This window comes from Rhinatrema bivittatum, chromosome 13, assembly GCF_901001135.1.
Source record: "Rhinatrema bivittatum chromosome 13, aRhiBiv1.1, whole genome shotgun sequence".
Lineage (NCBI taxonomy): Eukaryota > Metazoa > Chordata > Amphibia > Gymnophiona > Rhinatrematidae > Rhinatrema > Rhinatrema bivittatum.
In genome coordinates, this window is record NC_042627.1 from 71649055 (window position 1) to 71672242 (window position 23188).

The following is a 23188-nucleotide window of genomic DNA, read 5'->3' on the forward strand; positions in this document are numbered from 1 at the left end:
CCCACCCCAGCTGTATGAACTGTGATTGGCCTGATCCCCCTTCACTCATCTTTATGTCATTAGGTATGGAGGCCCCATCCAGTTGTATGAACTGTGATTGGCCCGATCCCCCTTCACTCATCTTTATGTCATTAGGTATGGAGGCCCCATCCAGCTGTATGAACTGTGATTGGCCCGATCCCCCTTCACTCATCTTTATGTCATTAGGTATGGAGGCCCCATCCAGCTGTATGAACTGTGATTGGCCCGATCCCCCTTCACTCATCTTTATGTCATTAGGTATGGAGGTCCCACCCCAGCTGTACTAGCAAGTGGTGGCCAAACTCTCCTCTTTTAACTAGAAAATTTTGTGTCTTGTTAACTTCAGCAGTGCGTAGAGAATTGCCCCTGCTTATTCAGATTTGTGACTAGGCTGCTTCAGCACTAAATTATCATTTGTGAACTTGACTGTTATTGTAACTTTTAAGTGGATAATAGCACAGCAAAAGGTAGCCGAACTCAAACAAGCTTGGTTGAACTCCCACTTTCTACCAATTTTTACAGTTCAAAGCTGCAACAAAGGAGTCCCTACGTCCTCCCTCAGCCATTTCCCCATTTGCCTAGGACTAATGATATTCTCCTGAGATAAGGGCGGGAAAGAGGGAAGAATGTGGCAGCAGAGTGGAAGCAAAGAAAGAGGCCAGGCCTGGACTCGCCCAGGCATCTTGTACCCCGCCATCAGTCCTGCTCCAGTCCTGTGCCCATAGGTTGCCCTAGCCAGCCTGACTACCTCCCTTGTCCCACGCTACACATTCCAGGCATAGGGTTGGAGGCTTGGCTAGTGCCCCCACCCCCAGGCACCAGCCCTCTGACAGTGTGGCTGGCAGCCTTGTTGGCCCTCCAGCAGCAGCTCAGAGTGGTCTTGGGTGTTCCGTGATTTGACCTCTGTCCTATGAATTTACCTTGCATTTATTGCCAACCAGCTATGAAAGGGAAGTTTTAGAACGTGCTTCTGATGACTTCCAACGTGTTAAATATGCTAAACATGTCTCAACGTTTGCTGCTTTTGAAATCTAAATGTAAAGATCAGGGCCCCAAACCTTAGAAAGTTGCTGTACTACCATCCTAACAAAAGGGATATTTTATGAGGATGAGTCAATTAAACAAAGAGAAATATCGAAGTTTGGAATGAAACTCTGAAAGTGCATAGGGGTGAAGAAAAATGTTAATTCAATAAGGTCCAAAAGTGCTTCAAAAGGAATCAGATTTGAGTTTCTTTAGTATTTCAAACAGCATCATACTCTGCCCTAATACCTTGCATATTATTGTGCAACTAGTGGTTTAACTGCACAAGATTTGCAGAACCACACTTATCTTCATAAGAGCTTCTCTGTGTGTCCCTAGGGCATAAAGCTTCTTAAACCAGAGCCTGATGACTTGATTTTCAACATATGGGCATAGAAAAGAAGTTTTCAAACTAGAAATCTGAAGGTGATGTCAAGCTATGGCTCTTTAGTATTGTTAGTGATAGAAAGTGGTTCTTTTGTATCTGAGTTTACATGCAAATTCACAATTGTATTTATTGCTAAATCTAGTTAAATGTCTTATTTTTATTGATATATGTCCTGTAGAGCTTCACGCAATTAGTCTTGCATGGCAAGGATTAATCCAGCTATTTGTGCCTAGCTAGTGCAGTTCAAAAGCCATGCAGCAGCACTGAGATGGCCTGTACATTCTGATCAGAGCAGACACATAAAACAATAGTCATCATAGAAGAAAATACATTGATTGGTCTGAAAATACATTTCATAATTGTTAACATCTAGGAATATAACTGAATGATATTTATTAACCAAGTTCAACTTTATTTGTGAGTGACAGTGCTCAAACTCTTAGGATTAGATATTTAGAGAAAGTGAATATATTGAGCTCCATATTCGGACACTGATCGGATTGTAAAATTAGTCAGATAAACTTATCCAGTTAACTTTGGAGAACTAGTCAGTGGTGCAGCCTCACTATTGAACATAGACCGCTATCTTAAAGATTGCAAGATAAGTTTATCCAGCTAACTTTACGACAGCTCTGTGGCATGACCAGAGTTAGCCAGATATGTTATCCAGCTAAATCTGAATATCAGAGTGAGCAGGATAACTTACAGAGCTAATCTAACTCCTCCAGAAAAGCCTCGACAATACCCCTACATTATCCACCTACATTTTAGCCAGATAATGAAATATCTGGCTAATTTTTAGTTATGTGCCCAACATATTCAAAAGTCAGCACTTAGCTGGTTAATTTGTGAATTATCTGGCTAAATGCATCTGACTATGGATCTCCTGGTAATCAGACTATCAGTATAAATTATTGGCTAATTAAGATATTATACGTACTAATGACAATGTTGAGGATGTTTCTTGACATTACTGTATAATAATCAATTATACAATATTCACAAGTGACCAATTATAACAAAGATAGATGGTTAGATAATTAGCTTGTTAGATAAGTTAGATAGCATCAAAATGTTATTGATAATAAATTAAGAAGTGATGAAACAAGTCACATGAAAGATCATTAATGAAAAGTGGAAGTGAATAATGTCTATAATCAGCAACATGGTGAGTGTACAATTTAGCAGACTAAAGATAGCTGGATAAATTGTCCCAGATATTTAGCGGAACACTGCCAATTAGGCCCTTCACTGAATATAGTCAAATAAAGTCCTAGTTAGCCAGATAAACTTATCTGGTAACATTCCCCCTATACTTTACAGGAATGTCGGTATATAAGAATTCAAAATAAATAAATAAATAAATTCTGAGTAGGTTTAGAAACTGTATGCCCTGGATTTTCCATAACTAGTGCTATAGACAGATTTTGTAAACCGCTGTGATCGTCTCTTGGAACGACGGTATATAAAATGCCTAAATAAATAAAGATAAAATAATCTTGTGTAAGCATAGTGGAAGGATTAAATGTTACCTCCTAGAGAACCAGCAGAAGAAAAGAGATTTGTGAAAGCAGAAATAGTGGCTGATACCTGACAACGAGGGGAAACGTACATCGTTTAACTTCTTTTTATCATACTGTCATTAGGGACGACGTTCATAGCGACTTATGCGCACAAAACCCTGTTTTATGCACGTTAAGTGGCACTTTGAATATCAGTGAGTGGGTTTGTATGAATAAGTGCATGCTGCAGCCCATTTTGCATACTTCGACCTACATGAGCATGAGGTGTTCCGGGAGGGTTGGGGGTGGGTAAAGCATTTACCCACTTTACATTTATGAATGTATGCATTCACAGTACATGCACATGCAGAAAGGTTCACGTGCATGGGAGCAGGTGAAACTTTCTGAGTGGTTATTTATTTATTTATTTATTTTTAACTTTTATATACTGACATTCTTGCATTAAATGCAAATCATGCCGGTTTACAGTGAAACAGAAAAAGCAGGAAAAAATTCCTTAGTCGAATACAATGAAACAGCTTAGTTAACAAAGGAAACATAAAAATAAATTTTTACATATACACAAAGGTTTGCAAGAAGGGGTGCATAAAGGGGAGAGCCCCTTTGTCGCGCGCCAAAGGCTATGGTTATGGTAGGCATGTACTGAGACAACCCGTGAATTTTCAAAGTGGTCTGTGCATGTCCATTCAGGCTAATATCTGGGGGAGGAGGATTTAGAGTACCCTCAGACTTTATACCCAGGTGTACTGTTATAAAATTACCCTCCTTAAAGCGTCATGATATACTTTATATCTCCCTTTGGACATTGGGAAATGAATTCCTTTACCAATATGTTCATTGATCAGGAACTGCTTATTTTGTTTGGCATGCGCTATCACACTCCCTGTCGTCTCCCTCGTTACTTCCATATATGGAAAATAAAATGTTAACCTTTCAGTAATTCTGTCTAACTTTTAAGCAAATCTGCTACTTCTTTGGTACTGACATACATATACTGCTTGTGTTCCTTTTTCAGGGTGTGGTCTTCCCAACACAATGAACCAAGATTTAAAGCAGAGAGACATGTCCTAACTTTCGGATGAGCACAGCCATTGATTTTTCAAAGAAGGTCACCAAATTCCCTCTTCCCCTATTGTGAGATTCCACCAGAAACAGGGAAAGCCAAAAATATATTCAAATTAAAAGTGTTTTTTCAAAATCAAACAAGGAGCCAGATTAAAAACCTACAGGAGCTCTCTAAAATACTGAGCACAAGGCAATATTTGTGCAAATCAAGTTATTTCCATTTTGGGGAGAGTCTATGTTTGTGTAGTCTAGATAAAAGATAGCACCAGCCAACGTATTTAAATATACTATAAACTATATAGCTATATATACACAGATATAATATATACACACATTAGAAATGAATGATGGATATAGAAACAACACTCACCTTTATCAAGGGGCAAGAGACATAGCCAGAGAAGCAAAGCAACAGACCAGCAACCAAGGAATGGAGGACTATAGTAGGTATCATGAGAGTCGTTATGGGGGATATGCACCCACTGACAATTACTACCACAGTGGGGATGATCCGAATCAGGATGAAGATGCCCAGAGTGATGCCACGGAAGGCCACGATGAAGATGATGAAATATATGAAGGGGAATATCAAGGTATCCCACATCCTGATGACGTCAAGGCTAAACAGAAAGCTTCTGCCATGGCAGATGAGTTTAGGGATCATGCTGACTTAATGGCAGAGCGGATGGAAGACGAGGAACAGCTGGCACACCAATATGAGAACATAATTCAGGAATGCGGCCATGGGCGTTTCCAGTGGATGCTTTTCTTTGTCTTAGGATTGGCCTTGATGGCTGATGGGGTGGAGATATTTGTAGTGGGCTTTGTTCTTCCAAGTGCTGAGAAGGACATGTGCTTGTCTAGCTCAAACAAAGGAATGCTGGGTAAGTGTACTTATATTATTCTCTTTGCTTAGCATATAAGAGGAATTTTATGAATAAATCTGCCTGAATGAAATTTACTTAGTTCCAGCAGCTTTCCATGGGACATTGGAATCTTTGCAAACTGTAATGCCTTTTAAAGGACCAACAAGAAAGCTGTGGGCCTGTTCTTCAGAGGTGATTGTAGAGATGGATGAGTGAGGCAGAGAAGGGTATAAAATGATAGACATGAAAAAGAGACATGGTGCTATTGCCATCTACACTAATGGAGCTTTTGGGTAGGCTAAGGTGGTTTATAAGTGTCAAGGGCCACAAACTCCTGCAGGAAAAGTGACACTGGGGCTTTAAAAGCAGCATTTGCATTTAAACTTCTAGGGGGGGATTTATTAAATGTGTTTGATAGTGTTATAGGAGAGTACAGGAAGAATCCATTCTGTTAACTTTCCTAGTTGTTCCGTATTGCCACAAAAATGTAACCGGGTTTATAGGATGTCCTCGGAGTTGCAAGGCTGTGGCAAGAGTAGAGGCGTTTGAGACAGGTCTGCCAGGGATGAATGAAAGAGGCTTATATATTTGGATAAATCAGTATTTGTATGGAGGCTGTTGTATGGAGTGCCTTTGACGGCTCCCTAATCTGCGGCCACTGAAAAGAATTTTTCAGACTTTGGACAATATATTATTTTTGTGGCTATTTCATAAGTATCTCCTCCTATTCCAGCAGCTGCTGTTTGGCAAAAAAAAAAAACCCCAGAATATTCAGAAAGCAAATATTTTGGATGAATTGAGTCCCTTTTGCATCTCTTTTTCTGAATTAAGTCCAGTTGAGACGTACAGTAGACTATCTCTCTCCCGCTACATTATCAGTGACTAGGATGCTGTTTGGCATGCACCGTATACCACTGTATAGTGAAAAGGTTTAGCGATCTTTAGTGACTGGCCCCTATATGCTTAGTGTACCTGACCCTAAATCAGTTAATGTGTACAGTCCCCTTCCAAGTTATGACAAGGAAACTTTCATGCTCTGAAGTATGAGCTCTCTTGTCAGATTGCTGAAGGGCTTCTCAAGCTTTAATGAGCAGCTGTGCATTCCAGAGTTACCCGGGGCCCTAGGTTCAGGGTTAATTTAAGCTGGCAGTGCCAGGAATAATTTTACGCTGTCAGAGTGTCTGTGGAAAAGGTGCTTGGCAGCTCCGCCGTATCCTAACCTGCACAGCTGCCAGCAAGCTAACAGAATCAAATCTATAAAAACAGACATGCCTTTAATGATCCTCTTTCTCTTGTCCCCTTTGCCTTCACAAAGCTCTCTGCTCTTATTTACCCCCTGAACTGGGTAATCAGTGGTCAGAGCCTAATACTTTAAGTGCATGCTAATCTCTTAATTATTCAGTTATCACCCAGAAGGTCCCAGCAGCACTGAGTTTGATTGCTTTGCAAGAGAGTTAACTTCCTGTGAGCATTTAAATATATCCCAGCTACTGAAGGCAGATCCCTGCGCCTATTTGCAAGCTGTCAGAGAAGATTTCTAATTCCTACCAGCTAGCACCGTCTTTCCTACGTCTCTCTCGCTCCTTCTCTAAGCTCCTAATTAAGGATCCTCGTTAGAATGTTTTTTTTTTTCACATCTGGTTCCTGCCTCTCTACTCATTTTCTCTGCATTGTAATGCTTCGAAACAACAGCATGTTTTAATTTTCCCACTTTCCACCCCCATACCGTCTGTGAAATTTATGCTTTTCGGCGTTGCTATATAAATTCTACTGTTTCCTTTCACATCCGAGTAAAAAAATGTATTTCTTTTGTTTTTGTATATATATATATATTTTTTTAATTCAGTTTTATGAAGAGCAACTAACTAGAAACAGGTTCACTTGCTCCAACTACAATTCTTCAGTACTTGTATGGCGAGGTAATATCACTCTTTGCTTGTACCTGCTCATTCTGATTTGGGAGTATAATACCTGGTCAAGAAATGTATTGTTTGGGGACCCTTTTCAGATGGACAAAGTTTGCAGGTACCTGTGTGCTTTCCCTTGGAAAGCTGTCCTGGCTACAAAATACCTGCAGACTTCTGCACCAGCTTTTTGTGTGCAGAGATTTTTCATAGAAAAACCAATGCAGGTTGATTTGAGAATGCAAACCGCATGTGTTATTTTTCAATCCTGCCCAACACTCCCCTCTCCCATCCACCACCCCCAGCATGCCTTCCCCCACATGCAACACTGTGAAATACTGTGCATAATTTTAGGTGACTTGAAGGAGAGTAATTGCTAGTCCCTTGTAAAATCAGTCAGGCTGGAGCTCAGAAAAATAGTCGTAATAATCGGTAATCCTTGAATTCCAAGAGGATCTTGACAATGGTCTATTGATGGGTCTTTAAGATGACTTAGAGGTTCAGTCCTTGATTTCTGTCTGCAGACATCAGAAATTGCTCTGTGGGGAAGAGTAGCTTGCTTTTTTTCTTCTTCCATAGTCTCTTTTCTGCTTCACACACTTTGCTTCATCCTGAAGTAGAATGCCGCTGGTCTCTGTTGATGGCCAGCCTCTTCTATTCCATGATGTTGACATCTGTTTTCTTGGGATGTACCTTCTTTTACAGTTCTCTTTGGTTGCCATGAGTTCTCTGAACATGAACAAGCTGGGACAGGGCCATTTGATGATCTTGAAAGATAATTCTTAATATAGCCAGCGATTTATAAAAAATAACATCAAGGAACATGCAAAGAAATCTCTGTGTCCAAGCTACAATCCCTCAGAATCATGACTGTCTTTATTGGAATGCCACAATGGTTCATATTGTATCAAATGACTCATCTGTTTATCTCTGCTTTCCATTTTGCATTTTTTTTTTCATATAAACAGAGAAAAAAGTTTGGATTTGATGTGGTTGAAGTTCAGCTCATCAGGGTCAAAACCTTTCCAAATCTTTTCACAAACCTTTTTTTATTTTTTATTTATTTTTTTTTTTTATTTTTTTTTTACTGAGTTTCAGTACTGTTTCTGGAGTAAATAGTCAATAATGGGTGGAAGGCCATTATGAGGTTCCACTGCAAAAGTGCTACCCCATTTTGAGAAAGGTCCTAAGATTTTTTAAACCTTAATGATGTTTTTGAATTAAGATGTCAACATTTAAACTGTTCTTCCAGTGGAACCACATTTTACCCAAATGATTTAAGCTATTTATTTTAATATTTATATTTATTTCTCACCCAACAATCATGTGTTCAGAGAAAGTTACAAATTAAAATATCAGTTTACAATAAAAACATAAAAAAATTCCAAATAAAAAAACATCATTATATATGTTATTAATTTTTATTTGGCTGGATATAATTAAAATAAATATAAAACCAGTCACAATAGCTAACACCTAGATTTACTGGGATGCTATTGGGTCAGCAATACATTTGGGGCTTTATTGAAATCATAGACATGCTGCCCTTAGATTGTCTGTACAGTAATCAAAATCAGTGTTTAGAAATCTGTCAAACATTCTGGCATTTCATGTGCAATCAAAATCAATCTATCACAGAACCATTTCTGGGAACAGTTCTTGCTGGCTGGTTTTTCCACCAGTTTCAGCTCCTAAAATACTACAAATATCTAGCACTATCATGAATTATTTAATCTCTCCTTCCTAACTATAAAATATAAATTGTATACACCAAAATATATCCATTTTATGACAAAATTGCCAAGTAGTAAAAAATGAAACACGACGTTCAATTCACTAATTAAATGCAATCCTCTGTTGCTTAGAATTAATGCTAAAATTTAGACTGTTTATTCACACCTCAATTATTTGCAGCTGGTTGGTGCTAACCATGGAAACCTCAAGGCGTATTTTATTTCTTGAAAAATAATTTGAAATAAAATGTTAAATATAGTGAACTTTGTTTTCACTCAGAATCACTTAAGGCTCAGTTCTCTCCCAACAGAGGCTTCTCAGATTGTACTATCTGTGCATGTTGCGGTTTCTGTGGCTGGCTATGTATCCCCTAGCAATGTGCATTTGGATGATCCAAATCTTAAATTTGATCCACATGAGTTTATGTTCAATATGGGTCATCCAAGCTAAATTGACACAGCACCCTGAAAAATCTGAATCTTTTCCAGTTTATTCTGTTTGGTACTGTTAAAGTCTATGGGGGAAGCAAAGCCAGAAAGATTGGGGCCGGTTGGGGATAGGATAAGGAAATGTTTCAGCACTTTTTCAAGAAAAGAATGTGTGATAATAGGTGAGACTGTTCTGTATTGAAAAGTAAGGACTCCTTTGAAGAGGCTCCTTGTAATATTCAAGCGGACAAATGTATTCAAAAGTCTTCATAAGCAATACAGTCTCCCAATATGGCCTGTTTTGTCGATGGGACTGTGTCGGGAGGCACCCACAATACAAGATCTGTGTGAAAATCAAATTAAACCAATTAAGTATAATGAACAGTGGCTGGTACAGCACCGGTAAATGACCTACAACATGCTGAGATATGAGGTTTATAGGATACTTTTGTTAGATGATCTTAAACATCCTGGGCAAAGTAATAAAATAAAAGAAACATTAAAATTAGATATTGTGCCAAAAACTTGTATATTTAGCTAGGTATTTTTGCAGAGGCTGACCTGATACAGAGCAGAATTCAATATAAGTGCCAAAGCAGTAAAGATCAAGGCAGTACATTTACATTGAGGTATAATATCTGAAAAAGTACAAAAGAAAAGTCTTAGAATTTTCAAAATGAGAGAGGTGACTATTTGCAAAATAAGAGGGCTCGAGAGTGGAGTTTCATATCTTGGTAATATGATTCAGAGAGGTACAACGGCATGTTTACTTTACTCTATGTTCCTTGTGTGCATCTGCAATTTTTCAACCACCTTATCCCAGCTGGCAGCTGCATGGATTGATGTCATAATTTTTTTTTAGGTGAAAATAAAATTAAGAGCACTTTGAGCAGCCAGTGATCATTTTGTTCTCACTCATTCCTTTGTTGGATCTCAGAGAAGGCATATATTTTGTTGCTCCTTGCTTCAAAGTTCCAGAGGAAAAGAAAAGATTAGGAAAAAAAAAAAAAAGCTTTAACTTTAGAGTAGAAAGCAAGATATGCTCTTCCATCACTGTCACTGTGTCCTAGCTGTGCTTCTAGCAGCAGGACAAACTGTTATCTCTGTCAAAGAGTTACAGTATAACCTGTATATAACCAGGCTAGAACTGTATTTCTCTTCTACAACAGGCAAGAAGCATGTGTCAGAATCTGAAAAGTAAAGCATTTTTTGCATTTTTCTAAATCACTTGTCCCTTGTTCTAGGCAATGTACAAGGCTTAATAAAAAAAATAAAACAACAAAATACATTATAAAACACATAATAAAACAAAACAAAAATATAAGAAATACAATGCACAATAATATAACACCAAAAATCAATAACAATACAGCAAAATAAAAGTTGCATGCTAATAAACCCGAATCCTTGCCAAATCATCCAAAAAAGGAGGCCAGTTTAATTCCTATATTTTTTTTTTATTAATAAAGAGTCTGAGAAGGTATCTGAATTTCAGAAATTTTTTTTATAACTGTTCCTCTTTCAGAAAAGAGAATCAGAACCACATGCATATAAACTCGCAGTCTGATTCTGACTGGTTTATATTATCTGCATGATGGAACACTTCGTAAAACCTTGTTTGCTGAGTGCAAACAGCGACTGGAGAGATATTTCACAAGTTTGTTTCCCAAATACTTGGAGGTCTGACCATCAGAGGCTTGAATCCCAAGCAGAGAAACTTAAATTGTGTCCAGATTTGAACTGGGATCCAATGGAGTTTAGCCAAAATTGGTGAAATATGCTCCTTAGCACCAGAATCAGAGATTAGTCTTGCAGCGGTATTTTGTATAATCTGCCTGCCTTTCAGGGACTTTAGTGTAAAACAATTTTTATTGAGCCCCTGCGGGGGTTCACCCTCTCAGGTAGCGCCAACTCCCCCTCGGGCAAGAGTGTCCACTCTCGCCTGTCAGCGTAACAGGGATTTAAGGTGGACCGGGCATCTAGCCTGGTCCTGCACAGGTTTACAGGGGAAAACTAGGGGCCATCTCTCACATAGCACACGAAAGCAGCTTTTACCTGCATATTAGAATGTATTGCTTGGCCCCTATACTTTGAGAGAGGTTATGTTATAGCAAGTATGTCCTGTGCCAATTGTAACCACTTCTGTACCATATCAAAATGTCAGCAGAAAGAGTATTCAGAAATTAATGATATTTTCAGATTCCCTGAAATTATAACTGTGTGTATTGCTCTTGAGATTTTGGTCTGACAAGATCACTGCGTACAGGGAGAAAATTTTACCAGTTGAAAATTATTCATGTAGCCACTGCACAGAGCGACAGTTACTACCCTTAAGAGAAACATGGGAGTAACCTGCACAGAGTGGGAGTTACTACCTTCAAAAGCTTGCTGGATGCACCATTTGGTCCTTTTCTGCCGTCATTTCTAATGCTTCTTCTTTTGGATTACCACAAACCGAAAACCACCCAAAATTTGGCTAAGTTGGAGGACTGAAATGATCAGGCTGGTGTCTTCTTTCAAACCAGATCCTAGCAAGCTGATTGACCTTCATATATCCCAGTAAAGCTGAGGAAAGCAGACGCTTCAGATTGCAAACAGATGCTGTCTCTGAGGAGAAGCCTCTTGAGAAAACAAATTACAAAAAAAAAAGGGTGAAAAAGGTTTCTTCGGTTTTATTTAATGGCCAGCAGAAATCTGTGAGTGCAAGCACAAATTATGTTTAATCAGAAAACAAAATTGCTGTTGCATTCAGGACACATGTAAAGATTTGGTGGAAAAAAACAAGAACAGAAAATTGGCATTTAAGTAAAGATGAATAATTAAGAGCTCTGTTTACTAAAACACATTAAATATGGCTGTTAACCCACATCAATGGATTACTTTAACACAGATGTCAGCCACTGTTTTAATGCCCAATTTACTACAGGGCATAGGAGTGACTTTTCAAAGTCATTACGGGCGTAAAAGTAGCGTATATGTGTGTAAGTAGTTTGTACTTGCGTACATGCTATTGTATAAATATCAAAAGTCCGCATGTATGTTTAACTTCTCGTGCACATTCACCTGCACAAAACTCTAGGGGAGTTCCTGAGCGTGGCCAAGAGATACATGCCTAAGTTGCTATTTTATAGGAGATTTACATGAATACGTGAGGCAACTTATTTGGACAATTTTACCCCTGCCAATTGTCCAGCTCAATTGATATCAGACCCATCTGTTGCCTGGAGGGTCTCGATGACCTGGAGAAGGACTGGGCGAACTGGTGGATGTACTGGCAAACTGGTGATTTCAATTACGTGTGCATGTTTTAAATTATACTGACTTCTGTTTATAAATCAGGGTTTTATGGGGAGCAAGTTCTATTTATTTATTCTTTTACACATAAAATATACGTGCCTATGTTTATAAAATAGGTAGGAAGAGAATGCGCTTTCGATGCATTGCAAGTATCCGCACTTAACCACACACCCACGCGTATGTTGGGGAGTAGGCATACGTGAACTTGATAATCTGCTCAAACCTGATACGTGCAAGTTATAAAGTGCGCCCGTGAGTACACAGGGCCATGCACAGTTGTTTGAAATGTATCCTCATAACCCTTTTGGTGAATCAAGCATTAAAACTGGTTTTGCAAGTAATGTATGCAATATGTATACGTTACTGCTGGTCAATATCCACAATTATGGCATAAGGGCCATAAAAGTACATAATTAAACATATATATGATTTTCATATTCAGGTTTTCAAACAGAGCATTAAAGAAAGGAGTCATGTGATAGCTACATAGCTGACTGTTTCTTTTCTTAGCTGTTGTTCTTTTAAGATTAAATACTATAATGACAGATAATGAGACATTCTTTATGCAGATTATTTCTCATTGGTGTAATTAGTTCCTTTGCCATATAATCAAGTGGTAATGCCTGATGGGGTATTACTGTTATTATACACCCAATAAAATTATGTATTCCATAAGGAATTCGCATGAATGTGATAAAGGCAGCAATACAATCCATCACCATGCTGTATCTCAATTTAAACTAGACTAATCATTTTCTAAAACCTCTTCCCATAATCTCCAGAGATGATGTCAACTTAGATGGGGTTTTGTTTTCCAATTTTGGTTTAGTTTTGTCCCAGTCTCGCCCGGTATAAACTCCTGCTTCTGCCTGGCCTCTTCCTTTCCAGTACCGTAACTCCACTTCCCTACCCAGCCCACAATCTCAGCCTACAAAAACCACGAACCTTTTCTTTTAAACTCTCTGCTGTACTACTCACAGAACACATGAACAGAGCCGGCCTCCGGGACAGCTCCTTGAAGGGCTCCACTGATCGCTGTCAATTTCATTCACCACCATCCTCTGTTTATCTCGAAACCGTTTTCTAATCCAGTGCTCTCCACCCGGAGGTTCACGCCTACGCTGCTCCTCCTAGGGGGGAGAGTATCACAATTTCTGCTGAAGTCCAAGTAAAGAACGTTCAGCCCCCACCTCTGATCTAATTCCCCAGTCATCCAAGGGGACAGGAGGAAAACTGCCGTTCCCTCAGAAAGTAAATAACGCCTTCCGTCCTTCCTCATCCTCCCTCGGCCCACCTTCGCATGACTATGTAGTTTGAGTCCAGTCATTTCCTCTTGCTTGTACAAAGTAAAATTCTGTTTTAGCAGGATTTAGGATGACTCCTGTTGATGACCTAAACACAACTCTAGCATTTTTCATCCAAACCAAAAAATAAGCAGGTTTTAACTTAACAGGAAAGGTCTGGCTTATCTTTCCGGGAAAAAAAAAAGGAACTTTAGTGCAATTTAGCTGAAGAAAAGACAGATGGCCGAATGAATGTGACATTATGGGACGAGTCCCGAGAAGCGATCTTTGAACAGACTGAGCACAATCATCTACGATCTTCTTGGAAAGGGTTTCTTAAAGTATGTGCCACGTGCATATGCAAGCCAATTTGGAAAGATATGCTGTGATGCTTTAATTAATTTGCCATTAGCATAGAATCTAGAGATTGACTTGCGGTTTTCATAAAGGCTTTACACGTTGTTGTAATATTTTCTTGTATATACAGAGGAACCTATTAAAGAGGTCACTCGAGCCTTTTCTGTAGATATATTTGTAACCCTTTTTTCTGGATTATCATTGTTTCCTAGGGCACATGAAAGAATTTATGAAGGGAGCTGTCTCCACTCTTCTCCTTCCGCTCGTCTCTGTCCCCAAGGTGTGGGGGGAAGGCTAATCTTCTTGGCCCAGCCAGTAATGATATCCCATATGGGTGTGTGTGTTAACATGGCTCTTTGGGACAGGTACACTTACAAACCAGGCTGGACCCTCCGGATGGATGTTCAATGTTCAATAGAATCGAGTGGTGCAAAACATAAAGTGTCCAGTTACATCTAGGGTCCTTAGATTTACATGATCCTGGATTTAACTGTTCTCTACCTCTGTGGCAGGGGCTTGAAATTTGCTTATCCTCCATGGACGGGGATAAGTGTCCCAAATGGGCTGAGGTGTCCTAACAGTGACTGGATACCCTATCACAGTATCTAAGGTCATCGAAGAATCCCGCACTCCAACCTGGCTGTGTCTTGTGTCCCTGGGGTGGAAACTCCCTTGGGGGTCTCCAGATGCCCTGCTCCTCCAACTCCTCTTCAAAAGACAGGCTCAGACCTTCCTGGAGGAAAGGCCAACTACTGAAAGCAATCTTCACAGCTTCCAGCTCTGGGCAAGGAAAGATGACAGAAAAACAGTTTCCTTCCCTCTATGGCTAGACAAAAACTCAATCTGGAAAAGCTTTCCATTTCCTAAATGGTCACTGTAACCTCCTCTTAACATGAGTGACGAGGTGCACGGTTCTCTCCTGATCAGGGCGTTACAGCCTGCCAGGAATGGTACAGGTCCAAACTGTAACACTTCAGGAAAACAGCAAATGTCTTTCAACCTCTTTTTCTCTTCTCTCCAGACCCTTTCTGTGGTACTGGCAGGGCAGGGTCTCTCCCTTCTGTGCAAAGCTGGGGGCCTAACTTAGAGAGCACATTGATACAGCTCTTTGTCCCTCAAAATCAAATCTACACAGCCACACTCTAACTTCGACTAGCACCTCCCCCCCCATGCTTAAGGGACTTCCTATCCCAGACAACCTCTGGGGGAGGTGCTTTAATGAATGGTATTCCCCCTTTGCAGCTGTCTAACTGAGGGCTGGGAACTAGAGCCATCTAGTGGAGACCCATAGTCTCTACATATTTATCTATTGAAGCCTTTCCACCAATATGATTGTACAATTCAAGATCAATATTCAGCTACTATCCAGCTGAGCAGCTTAGCCAGATAAATGCTTACAGATAAGTTGGTCAAGATATTCAGCGGTGCGGCTGTACCACTGAATATATTCAGCAATCTTATAGTTAGCCAGATAAGTTTAACGAATAAGACAAAATACTAGCAGTTATCTGGCTAATAGCTAGATTCATCATTCTGCTATATTTATTTAAATAATACTGCCACGATGATAAATGACCCTGTAAGTTAGCTGGATATTTAGCTCTGCACCAGAATGCCCCATCCTGCCCCTCACTTACCTGCATAACGTGTTAACTGGATAATATGTTATCCTGCTAAGTGGCAGACGCTGATCACAGATGGTGCCACATAGCTGGTTATGTGGTATTGAATATCAACTTCTTTTTTCAATTTTTATAAGCAGTGAGGAAGCTCTATCACTAAATCTTTTTCTCCCCAAAAAGAACAAAATGATGATTGTCATTCCTTGCTTTGCTGAAGTGGTTCTCAATTCTTTATCTCAAGCTCCCCCAAAAAGATTTTGGAGTAATCAAAATATGCAAATTATCCTGAATTATAGACCAAGACCTGATTCATTAAGGCTTTTATCCCATTCTTTGTCTAAGGGGAAAAAAAGCTTAGAAAACTGGCCTAGTGGTTAGAGCAACAGGCTGAGAACCAGGGAAATTCCTCTTCTGCCACTGCCACTCCTTGTTACCTTGGGTAAATCACTTGACACTCCATTGCTTCAGGTCTAATTTAGATTGTGAGCTCTCTGGAGACAGGGAAATGCAAACTGTACCTGAATGCAATATGCTTTGAAGGGGCTGACCAGGCACGAAAGGTAGAATAGATTAAAAAAAACAAAAACAAAATACACTGATGCTAGAGTAGATTAAAAAAAACCCCAAAATATACTGATGCCCTAAGCTTTGTCAAGTTTAAGAGGCTCCACAGAATTACCAAAAAAAGTATAACATTTGAAATCTAGTAATGTTATTGTATTTAGAGGGCCCTCGTAATCTGAGTTAGCTAAGCCCCTAAACTGTGCCTAAACTCCAGCACTGTCATGACTATTCATTGAGGATGTCCTGAAAAGTGATGGAGATGGCAGGTGAATAGTCGGGCCATAAGTCCCAATGTTGGTAACCTCTGTTTTACTTCATGGATACAAGTGTTGTAAAACAATCATTTCATTCAACATGCTTCTCTTTGTGTTTCATTTTAGCAGGCAGTAGTTCTCCTATAAGGCCTTTTGGCTCATAAACCATTGTGAAAACAAAAATATCGCAAATTACTTACCTTTCCTCATGTGAACAATGTCTCTGGAATTGCTGGAAGTGAATTTGTCCATTTAGTTTGTCCTAGGCTAGAACCAAATAAAAACTAGATGTTAAGGATTTGTATCAAAGATTAAGTAATATTTTGTTTTTGGAGAGTATGTTATATTTTTATGTATATGCAGCTTATGTTAAAAAAAACCCTAAGTCGCTAAGAAGATACATACAAAAATTGTGATATACAATTAAAATCAAAATGTAAGATACTAAAATCTAAAATCATAATAAAAACAAAATTAAAACTAGCAAAAGATAAGATTAAACTATTGAAGATTAGATTAAGCATAGGCCTTAGTAAAAAGGAAAGTTTTTAATTGCTTTTTAAAGGATTTTTTGCATTGAATCATCCGTAAATCATCAGGTAGGTGGTTCCAATATTCAACTGTTGCAACAGAAAAAGCAAGTTTGTGGGATTCCATTAGTCCAGCCTCACGGAAGGATGGATCTTCAAACAAATTTTTGTGAGGATCGTAGGGCTCTTGTAGGACAGTAAGGTTTTAACATAGAGGAAATCCACAGAATCAATAGACTGCGGAAATTGTATATCAGACTAGCAATTTTATAGTTAATCCTAGACTGAATAAGGAGCCAATGAAGGTCAGCCAATGCAGGGGATATATGTTCATGAATGGAAAGTCCTGATATAAGATGAGCTGCTGCATTTTGTAATAGCTGTAATGGCTTAATCAGAGACAACAGCAGGTCTAGATATAAACCAAGACAATAATCTACAATAGGCATGATCAACACCTGGACTAAGTCTGAAAAATCACCTGGGAGAAGAAAGGTTTGAGAGGATGTAGCAGTCTGAGCTTATAGAAGCCAGATTTTACAATGGCTTTAATTTGGGGGATGATAGACAAGGAAGAATCAATAATAACACCGAGATTCCAAGCCTGAAGATTAACTTTCATTGACTCTCCATGAATTAAAATAGATAATTGTCTTGTAATGGCATTTTGAGGCTGAAGAAATATATATTCAGTCTTAGCCAAGTTAAAAGCCAATTTGTTTTCACTAAGCCAAATTTTAATCAATGTCATGCAGGAGGACACTCTTCTTTCTGTTTCAGACCATGAATTTTCAATGGGTAACAGGAATTGAATGTCATCCGTACAGATCTGAAAGTCAACACATGAAGATCAGCTAAGTGATTACAAACTGGAGCAAGATAAATGGTAAAGAATAGGGCACATAAGACGGACTCTTGAATAACTCCCGATTTCATGGCATAGCAATCTGGTCTTTTCTCATTGCACCATACTTGCGGTTTTCTCTTCTGGATATAAGATTGGAACCATTTGATAACTGAGCCTGCAATCCCAAGTTCTCTCAGTCAGTGTAACAGAATCCAGTGAATGACAGTGTCAAACGCAGCCGTGATGTCCATCATTGCCAACATGTAGCTATGACCCTGGTCAAAACTGCGCCTAACGGTGTCTACTAAAGAAATGAGTAGCATCTGTATTAAATGCCTTCCTGAAACCATATTGAAAGTGACGTAAGACAGTATTATCATTGACAAAGAATTCCAACTGTTTTAGGACCACTAATTCTAAAGTCCTTGATAGAAATGTAAAGATGAAATGGGTCTGAAGTTCAACAGGTCTGTTAGATCAAGTCCTATTTTCTTTTAGTAGAGGTCGCACAGCAACTGTTTTAAGTGGATCTGGCACTACACCTTCAGTTAATGAAAGATTGCCTAAAAGGCTGATAGAGGGAGCAATCACTTCTCTAGCTATTTTTAAAACATTGACTTTTCAATGGGCAAGACTGGAGTGTATTCAGATGTTGCCAGAGCCACTCTAGTACATAGGTGAGAATTTCTGCAATGGTGGAAATATGTAACTTGTATAAGAACATAATTTGTATTAAATATAATCAACATACTAATATTTTCCATGCTCTAGAATAATTGTCTAGTTTCCTGGAAGGACTAAGCGTCCACCTAGAGTACTACAGGTTGGGGGTTGGCCTCTGAGTGCTTCCACTGGCCCTGGTAAGACTTGATCTTTAGGCAGCAGAACAGTACTCTGGAATCTACTGGTGGCAGGACTGTAGTGAATGGGCTTCCTTCTTCCTGCTCCTGCAGCTGGAAGAGGAAGTCGTGTTGCGTGGGGGCTGAGGAGAAGGAGGGGCATCGGCCCTGTGAGGCTAGAGGAAAGAAGGATTCTGGCGGCAGCGTAGCATCAGGCTTGCCCAAATATAAGGCTGGTATTGCTGCTGCTTGCATATTGCAGGAGAGAGGAAGGGAGGGAGAGAGAGAGCATGTGTGTGTGTGTGTGTGTGTGTGTGTGCATGCATGCGCGTGTGTATGTGTGAGAGAGAGAGACCATGAATCTGTAGATGTGTGTGTGACAGTGAACATGAATGTGTGTGTATATGTGAGACCGTGAGTGTATGTGTGTATGAAGAGCATGAGTGTATATGTGAGAGAGAGCACGACTGTGTAAGCATGAGTGTGAGAGAGCGGGAGTGTGTGTGAGTGTATGAACATGTGTGAGAGAGTGTGTATGTGAACATATGTGTATGTGAGAGAGAAAGTTTCTGCCCTCACCCCCAATCTCCCAACTAATCCACGCCAATCTCAGAGTGACTAGGAATGAAAGATTTCCAAGTATGGAGCGCAGGAGATTTTTATTTTATCCTTATTAGTTTAAATTATTGATTTTTATTTATTAAACTGCTGTTTTTAAATACTGTATTGTGTTTTGGATATTTTTAAAAATGCGTATATGAGTTTTTAATTATTTTATGTTATTCTATTTGTTAACCATTTTAAATTGTGTATCTTTTATTAGTATTGTTTTACTCATGATTGTTTTACATTTCTGATTTTATTGTTTGATGTTTTTTGAGGAATGGTGGTTACACTGTTTTTCCATTGTTGCACAACATATAGTCTGGCTTGTTGCATTTTCCAGTTCAGTTTTGTCTGTATGTTTCTGTTTATACTTTATGGCCACTTTACTCTGTATTTGGTGAGGGGGGTTCTATGTTCTGCATGTACGTTGGAGGTGAGGTATTCTGCTAGTGTGTAGTTTCTGTGTACAGCAGCTTGGCTTGGCGAATTGACGTATTGGTGTTTTAGGACTGGTATACTATTTGCAGTGTTGCATTTTCCTAAATAGGGTTATTACTGTTTGAGTGCTGGCAGTTTGTGCTGTTCTGGTATGGAAGGTTTACTATTTTGTAATCTTAATTCAGTTTACTCATGACTTTCTGAGGTTAAGCTCATACGTAACACCATATTACAATTGGCCTAATACCATATGGGTTCCAAGTATCTTTTCTGCAGAGTTTTCTGATTGGCAGCACTGTAGTGCATGTAAATATAATATGCATATTATAAGTGATATTTGTACCTCATGTTTTTTAATTGTGTGTGGGGAGGTTGGGGGGGATGGGGTAGGCAGGAGTGCAAAGTTGTAAGGTTCGCTCAGGGCATAATACCCTTGCACTGGCTTTGCTGGGTAGTACTGGAAAAAAATCCAAACCAAACCAAACTGAAGAGGAATCTGACTCAGTGGGCCTTATTTAATACATTTTTTCGTATAGGCACAGAATGGTAAAAAGTCATTTTTGAATAAAGGCCAATGAGCTCTGTGCTTAATATGTCAGATTATTACTTCTGTTTATATACCTGCAGGATTAGCTCTTTCAATAAGGTGAAAAAGTATCAACTCTGTGCCTGGCTTTTGAAATTCTCTGTGTCAGGTGTGCTTAGGTTTAACTTGAATTGTGTTTGATTCATGCACATTGCTTTATGTGCTTGCATTCATTATGTGATGATAGATTGCATTCCACTTGTATTGCTTACTTTGGGATTGTTCTTTCTGCTCACTTTATTGGGCTCTTAATTTGCAGTATCAGGATTGCAGTCCTGCAGTTTATTGATAAGAGACTTATCTGACTTCTCCATTTTCAACATTTTCCCCTGGCTCTTCCGTTGAGAATGCATTTGGTTTAGTTTAACTGATTTCAAAATAAATAATAAAAAAAAAAATCCCATCTTGTGTTCCAAATGCAAGTTATTTGGGTGCAAAATGACCCATGAACCTTGCAATCTGTTATTTTTGTAGGTCAACGGCACACTTGAAAACATGCGTGTAGATTTGCAAATGAATGCATGCGTGTTTTCCCCTCCCCAGCATATCTCTGCCCCCAGCAGGGCTCCTTTTTGCTGAGGCTAGGGTTATATATTTATTTTATTTCATTTCCCTGGGGGACGTTGCTGGTTAATTTCTTACTTACCTGGGTAGTTCCTTTTGAATAAAGCCTGCAATATGAGACCATGGGGCTTCAGATTAGTTGGCTTGCTGTAATGATCAGCTGCACATTTCACAAAGCCCTCCATGCAAGTCCCCTTCATGACATAACCTCTCCCGCCAGGCACCTAAATGCAATGCTAGCTCTTGCTCCTTCCTACACAGTGGCTGAATCAGGCCAAAAGGGGTTGCCGCAAAGCCGAGCAGCCCCATTCTCTCAGACGCTTTGCTGATGAAAACTAATGATCAGTATTGCAGAAAACGATCTCCCCTCCTACTCTTATGAGCAAGGCATTCATTCGTAATGATGGATCGCTTATGGGAAATTAAAATTAAAACAAAAAAACCAAGAGGTATAGCAAGGAAGCTTGCCTCTGGTTTCAAGAAGCTTTTAATAAACAATTGCCAGTAGGATTTTTTTTTTTTCCCCCGTCTCCAAGGGCACACAAAAGCATTTGTTTCGCAGCAGGCATATTTCCCCCTGACTGCAGATCCCAAAGGGTGCATTCTTTCCATGGGGATGAAGGCAGAGCTTCGGGGCCCAGGCAGCGCTGCGGGGTTTTCCCCTCCGCGTGTGTAATTCTCACTGTGTCTCTCTCTCTCTGGGGGACAGACACGCTGGACACGGTTGTGGGTGTTCAAAATTAATTCCCTGATCCATTGAAAGTCGACTAAATGTCCAATCATCCAAAAAGCGTGTGACGCCAGAGCCGCTGGTTGCTCTGCTTCTGCGGAGGTGCTGAGCTCAGGTTCCCTGGGCTTTAAGCTCTACCCCTCTTTTCTGGAGGGCCCAAGTTTTCCCAGATGACTAGGGAAATCCGCGTCCTCTTTCACCCAGCCCGCGCCCGGTCCCTGAGGTCGCAGATCGCTTTGTGAGGCGCCCGTGGCTTGCTCCTCCCCCCCCCCCCCCCAATGAACATAACCTCTCAGAAGGAAAGGTCGGACGTTATATTGCAGAACTGAGCTATCACAGCTCCAGCCCCAAATGAGGAGCAAAAACCTCCTCACCAAACCAAAAAAAATAGAAAAAAAACCCCCACCTCTCTGGCATCGAAAAGTCTCCCCTGCAGCCCCTCTTCTCCTTCGACAGGTGCCCGCAGGTCTTCAGTTACCTGGCATCCGGATCTGGGGGATGACCATCACCCAGAAAGGCCCCAGGTCCTCACCTCCAGTCAAAACCTTTAAAACAGATTCCAAATCTCAGCAAAGTCTTTTTTTTTTTTTAAGCCAGGGGGCAGCACTGGGAAGGGATTTCCTTTAACCGAGATTTTACCAAGTGAGGGGGATGGGCTTCACTGAAAGAACCCCACCCCCACCCCCACCCCCAGAGCTGCTCACTCCTCTTACCTCACCTGCTCCTAGCCCCCACTTCAAGGAAGGGAGGGTCCAACCAGCTCAGTGCCGATGGGAGGGTAGAACTCCTATCACAGGGGGGTCCTCACATCTGATCGTATTCTTTTAATCCTTGGGAAGCTTTGAAGATGGAAACATAACTAAAAACGAAAAAGTAAACAAAATCTGATTCTGCTTCAGCAACCCCCACCACCTCACATGGGCCCGTGCAAACTTTTCCGGGGAATATCGGAGAGCGGCGCCCATAGTATAATGTGAAGAACATCGCATTGTCACGTACCTGAAATACCATGTTTCAGGGAGCTGTTTCTTAAAATCAGGTTATGAGCTTGAGCAGCATCATTATGGTTAATAAGAAAGGTAAGGATTGAGGGATTAATTCGCCATTGACTTTTCTTGTCACATGCTGCTGCTCTTGGCAAGCAGAGTTGACTATTTTCCACTTCAAACACCATCCTAATTGCTCTGCTTGGGATCCTGCTGTCTTGTTGCTAACGAGGGATTTCCAATGAGATTCCCATTCTGAAGTAAATGCCATTAACAGCGCTATTAGAACTGCAGCAGCATCTACTTGGAGAAGCCCCCCATGCAGGAGTGCCGGGGCAAGTGACATTAACTTGGCATAGTTGCCCATCTGAGGGGACGGGAGGGTGAATGGCCCCCCCCAATGGTGGCCAATTCCTTCCATCTATAGGACATGGGGATTACTACCCTTAACCAATAAGCCTTGATGCTTTTGACGCAACTGCTCTCTGCTTGTTTTGATGGCAATGGGGGGGAAAAGAGGAATTGGAATCAGAGGACAACCAACACGAGCTCCGACTTTTATGGTCTGGGGTATTGATATGTAGACATAAGGGAAAAAGAACAGGGCTGCTTCTATGGCCAAGTTCAAAAGCAGAGCTCATCAAGCAGCATTGTCTGAATTTTCAAGACGGCTCCTCACCCAGTAAAAATGTTGCTTTGTTAATATATAAGGCCTGGGGGTGACCTGCACGGA

General features: G+C 40.2%; 1 protein-coding gene across 1 annotated transcript in view; it reads left to right on the forward strand.

Annotated features, from left to right (window-relative positions):
* Positions 1 to 3978: 3978 nt before the first annotated feature.
* The window catches only part of SV2B (synaptic vesicle glycoprotein 2B), a 46311-nt gene continuing 27101 nt past the window's right edge, over positions 3979 to 23188 (forward strand). Inside the window, exon 1 of the mRNA XM_029575764.1 lies at positions 3979 to 4904. Coding sequence (XP_029431624.1) covers positions 4361 to 4904 — 544 coding nt within the window. The 5' untranslated portion in view covers positions 3979 to 4360. The remainder of the gene's footprint in view (positions 4905 to 23188) is intronic.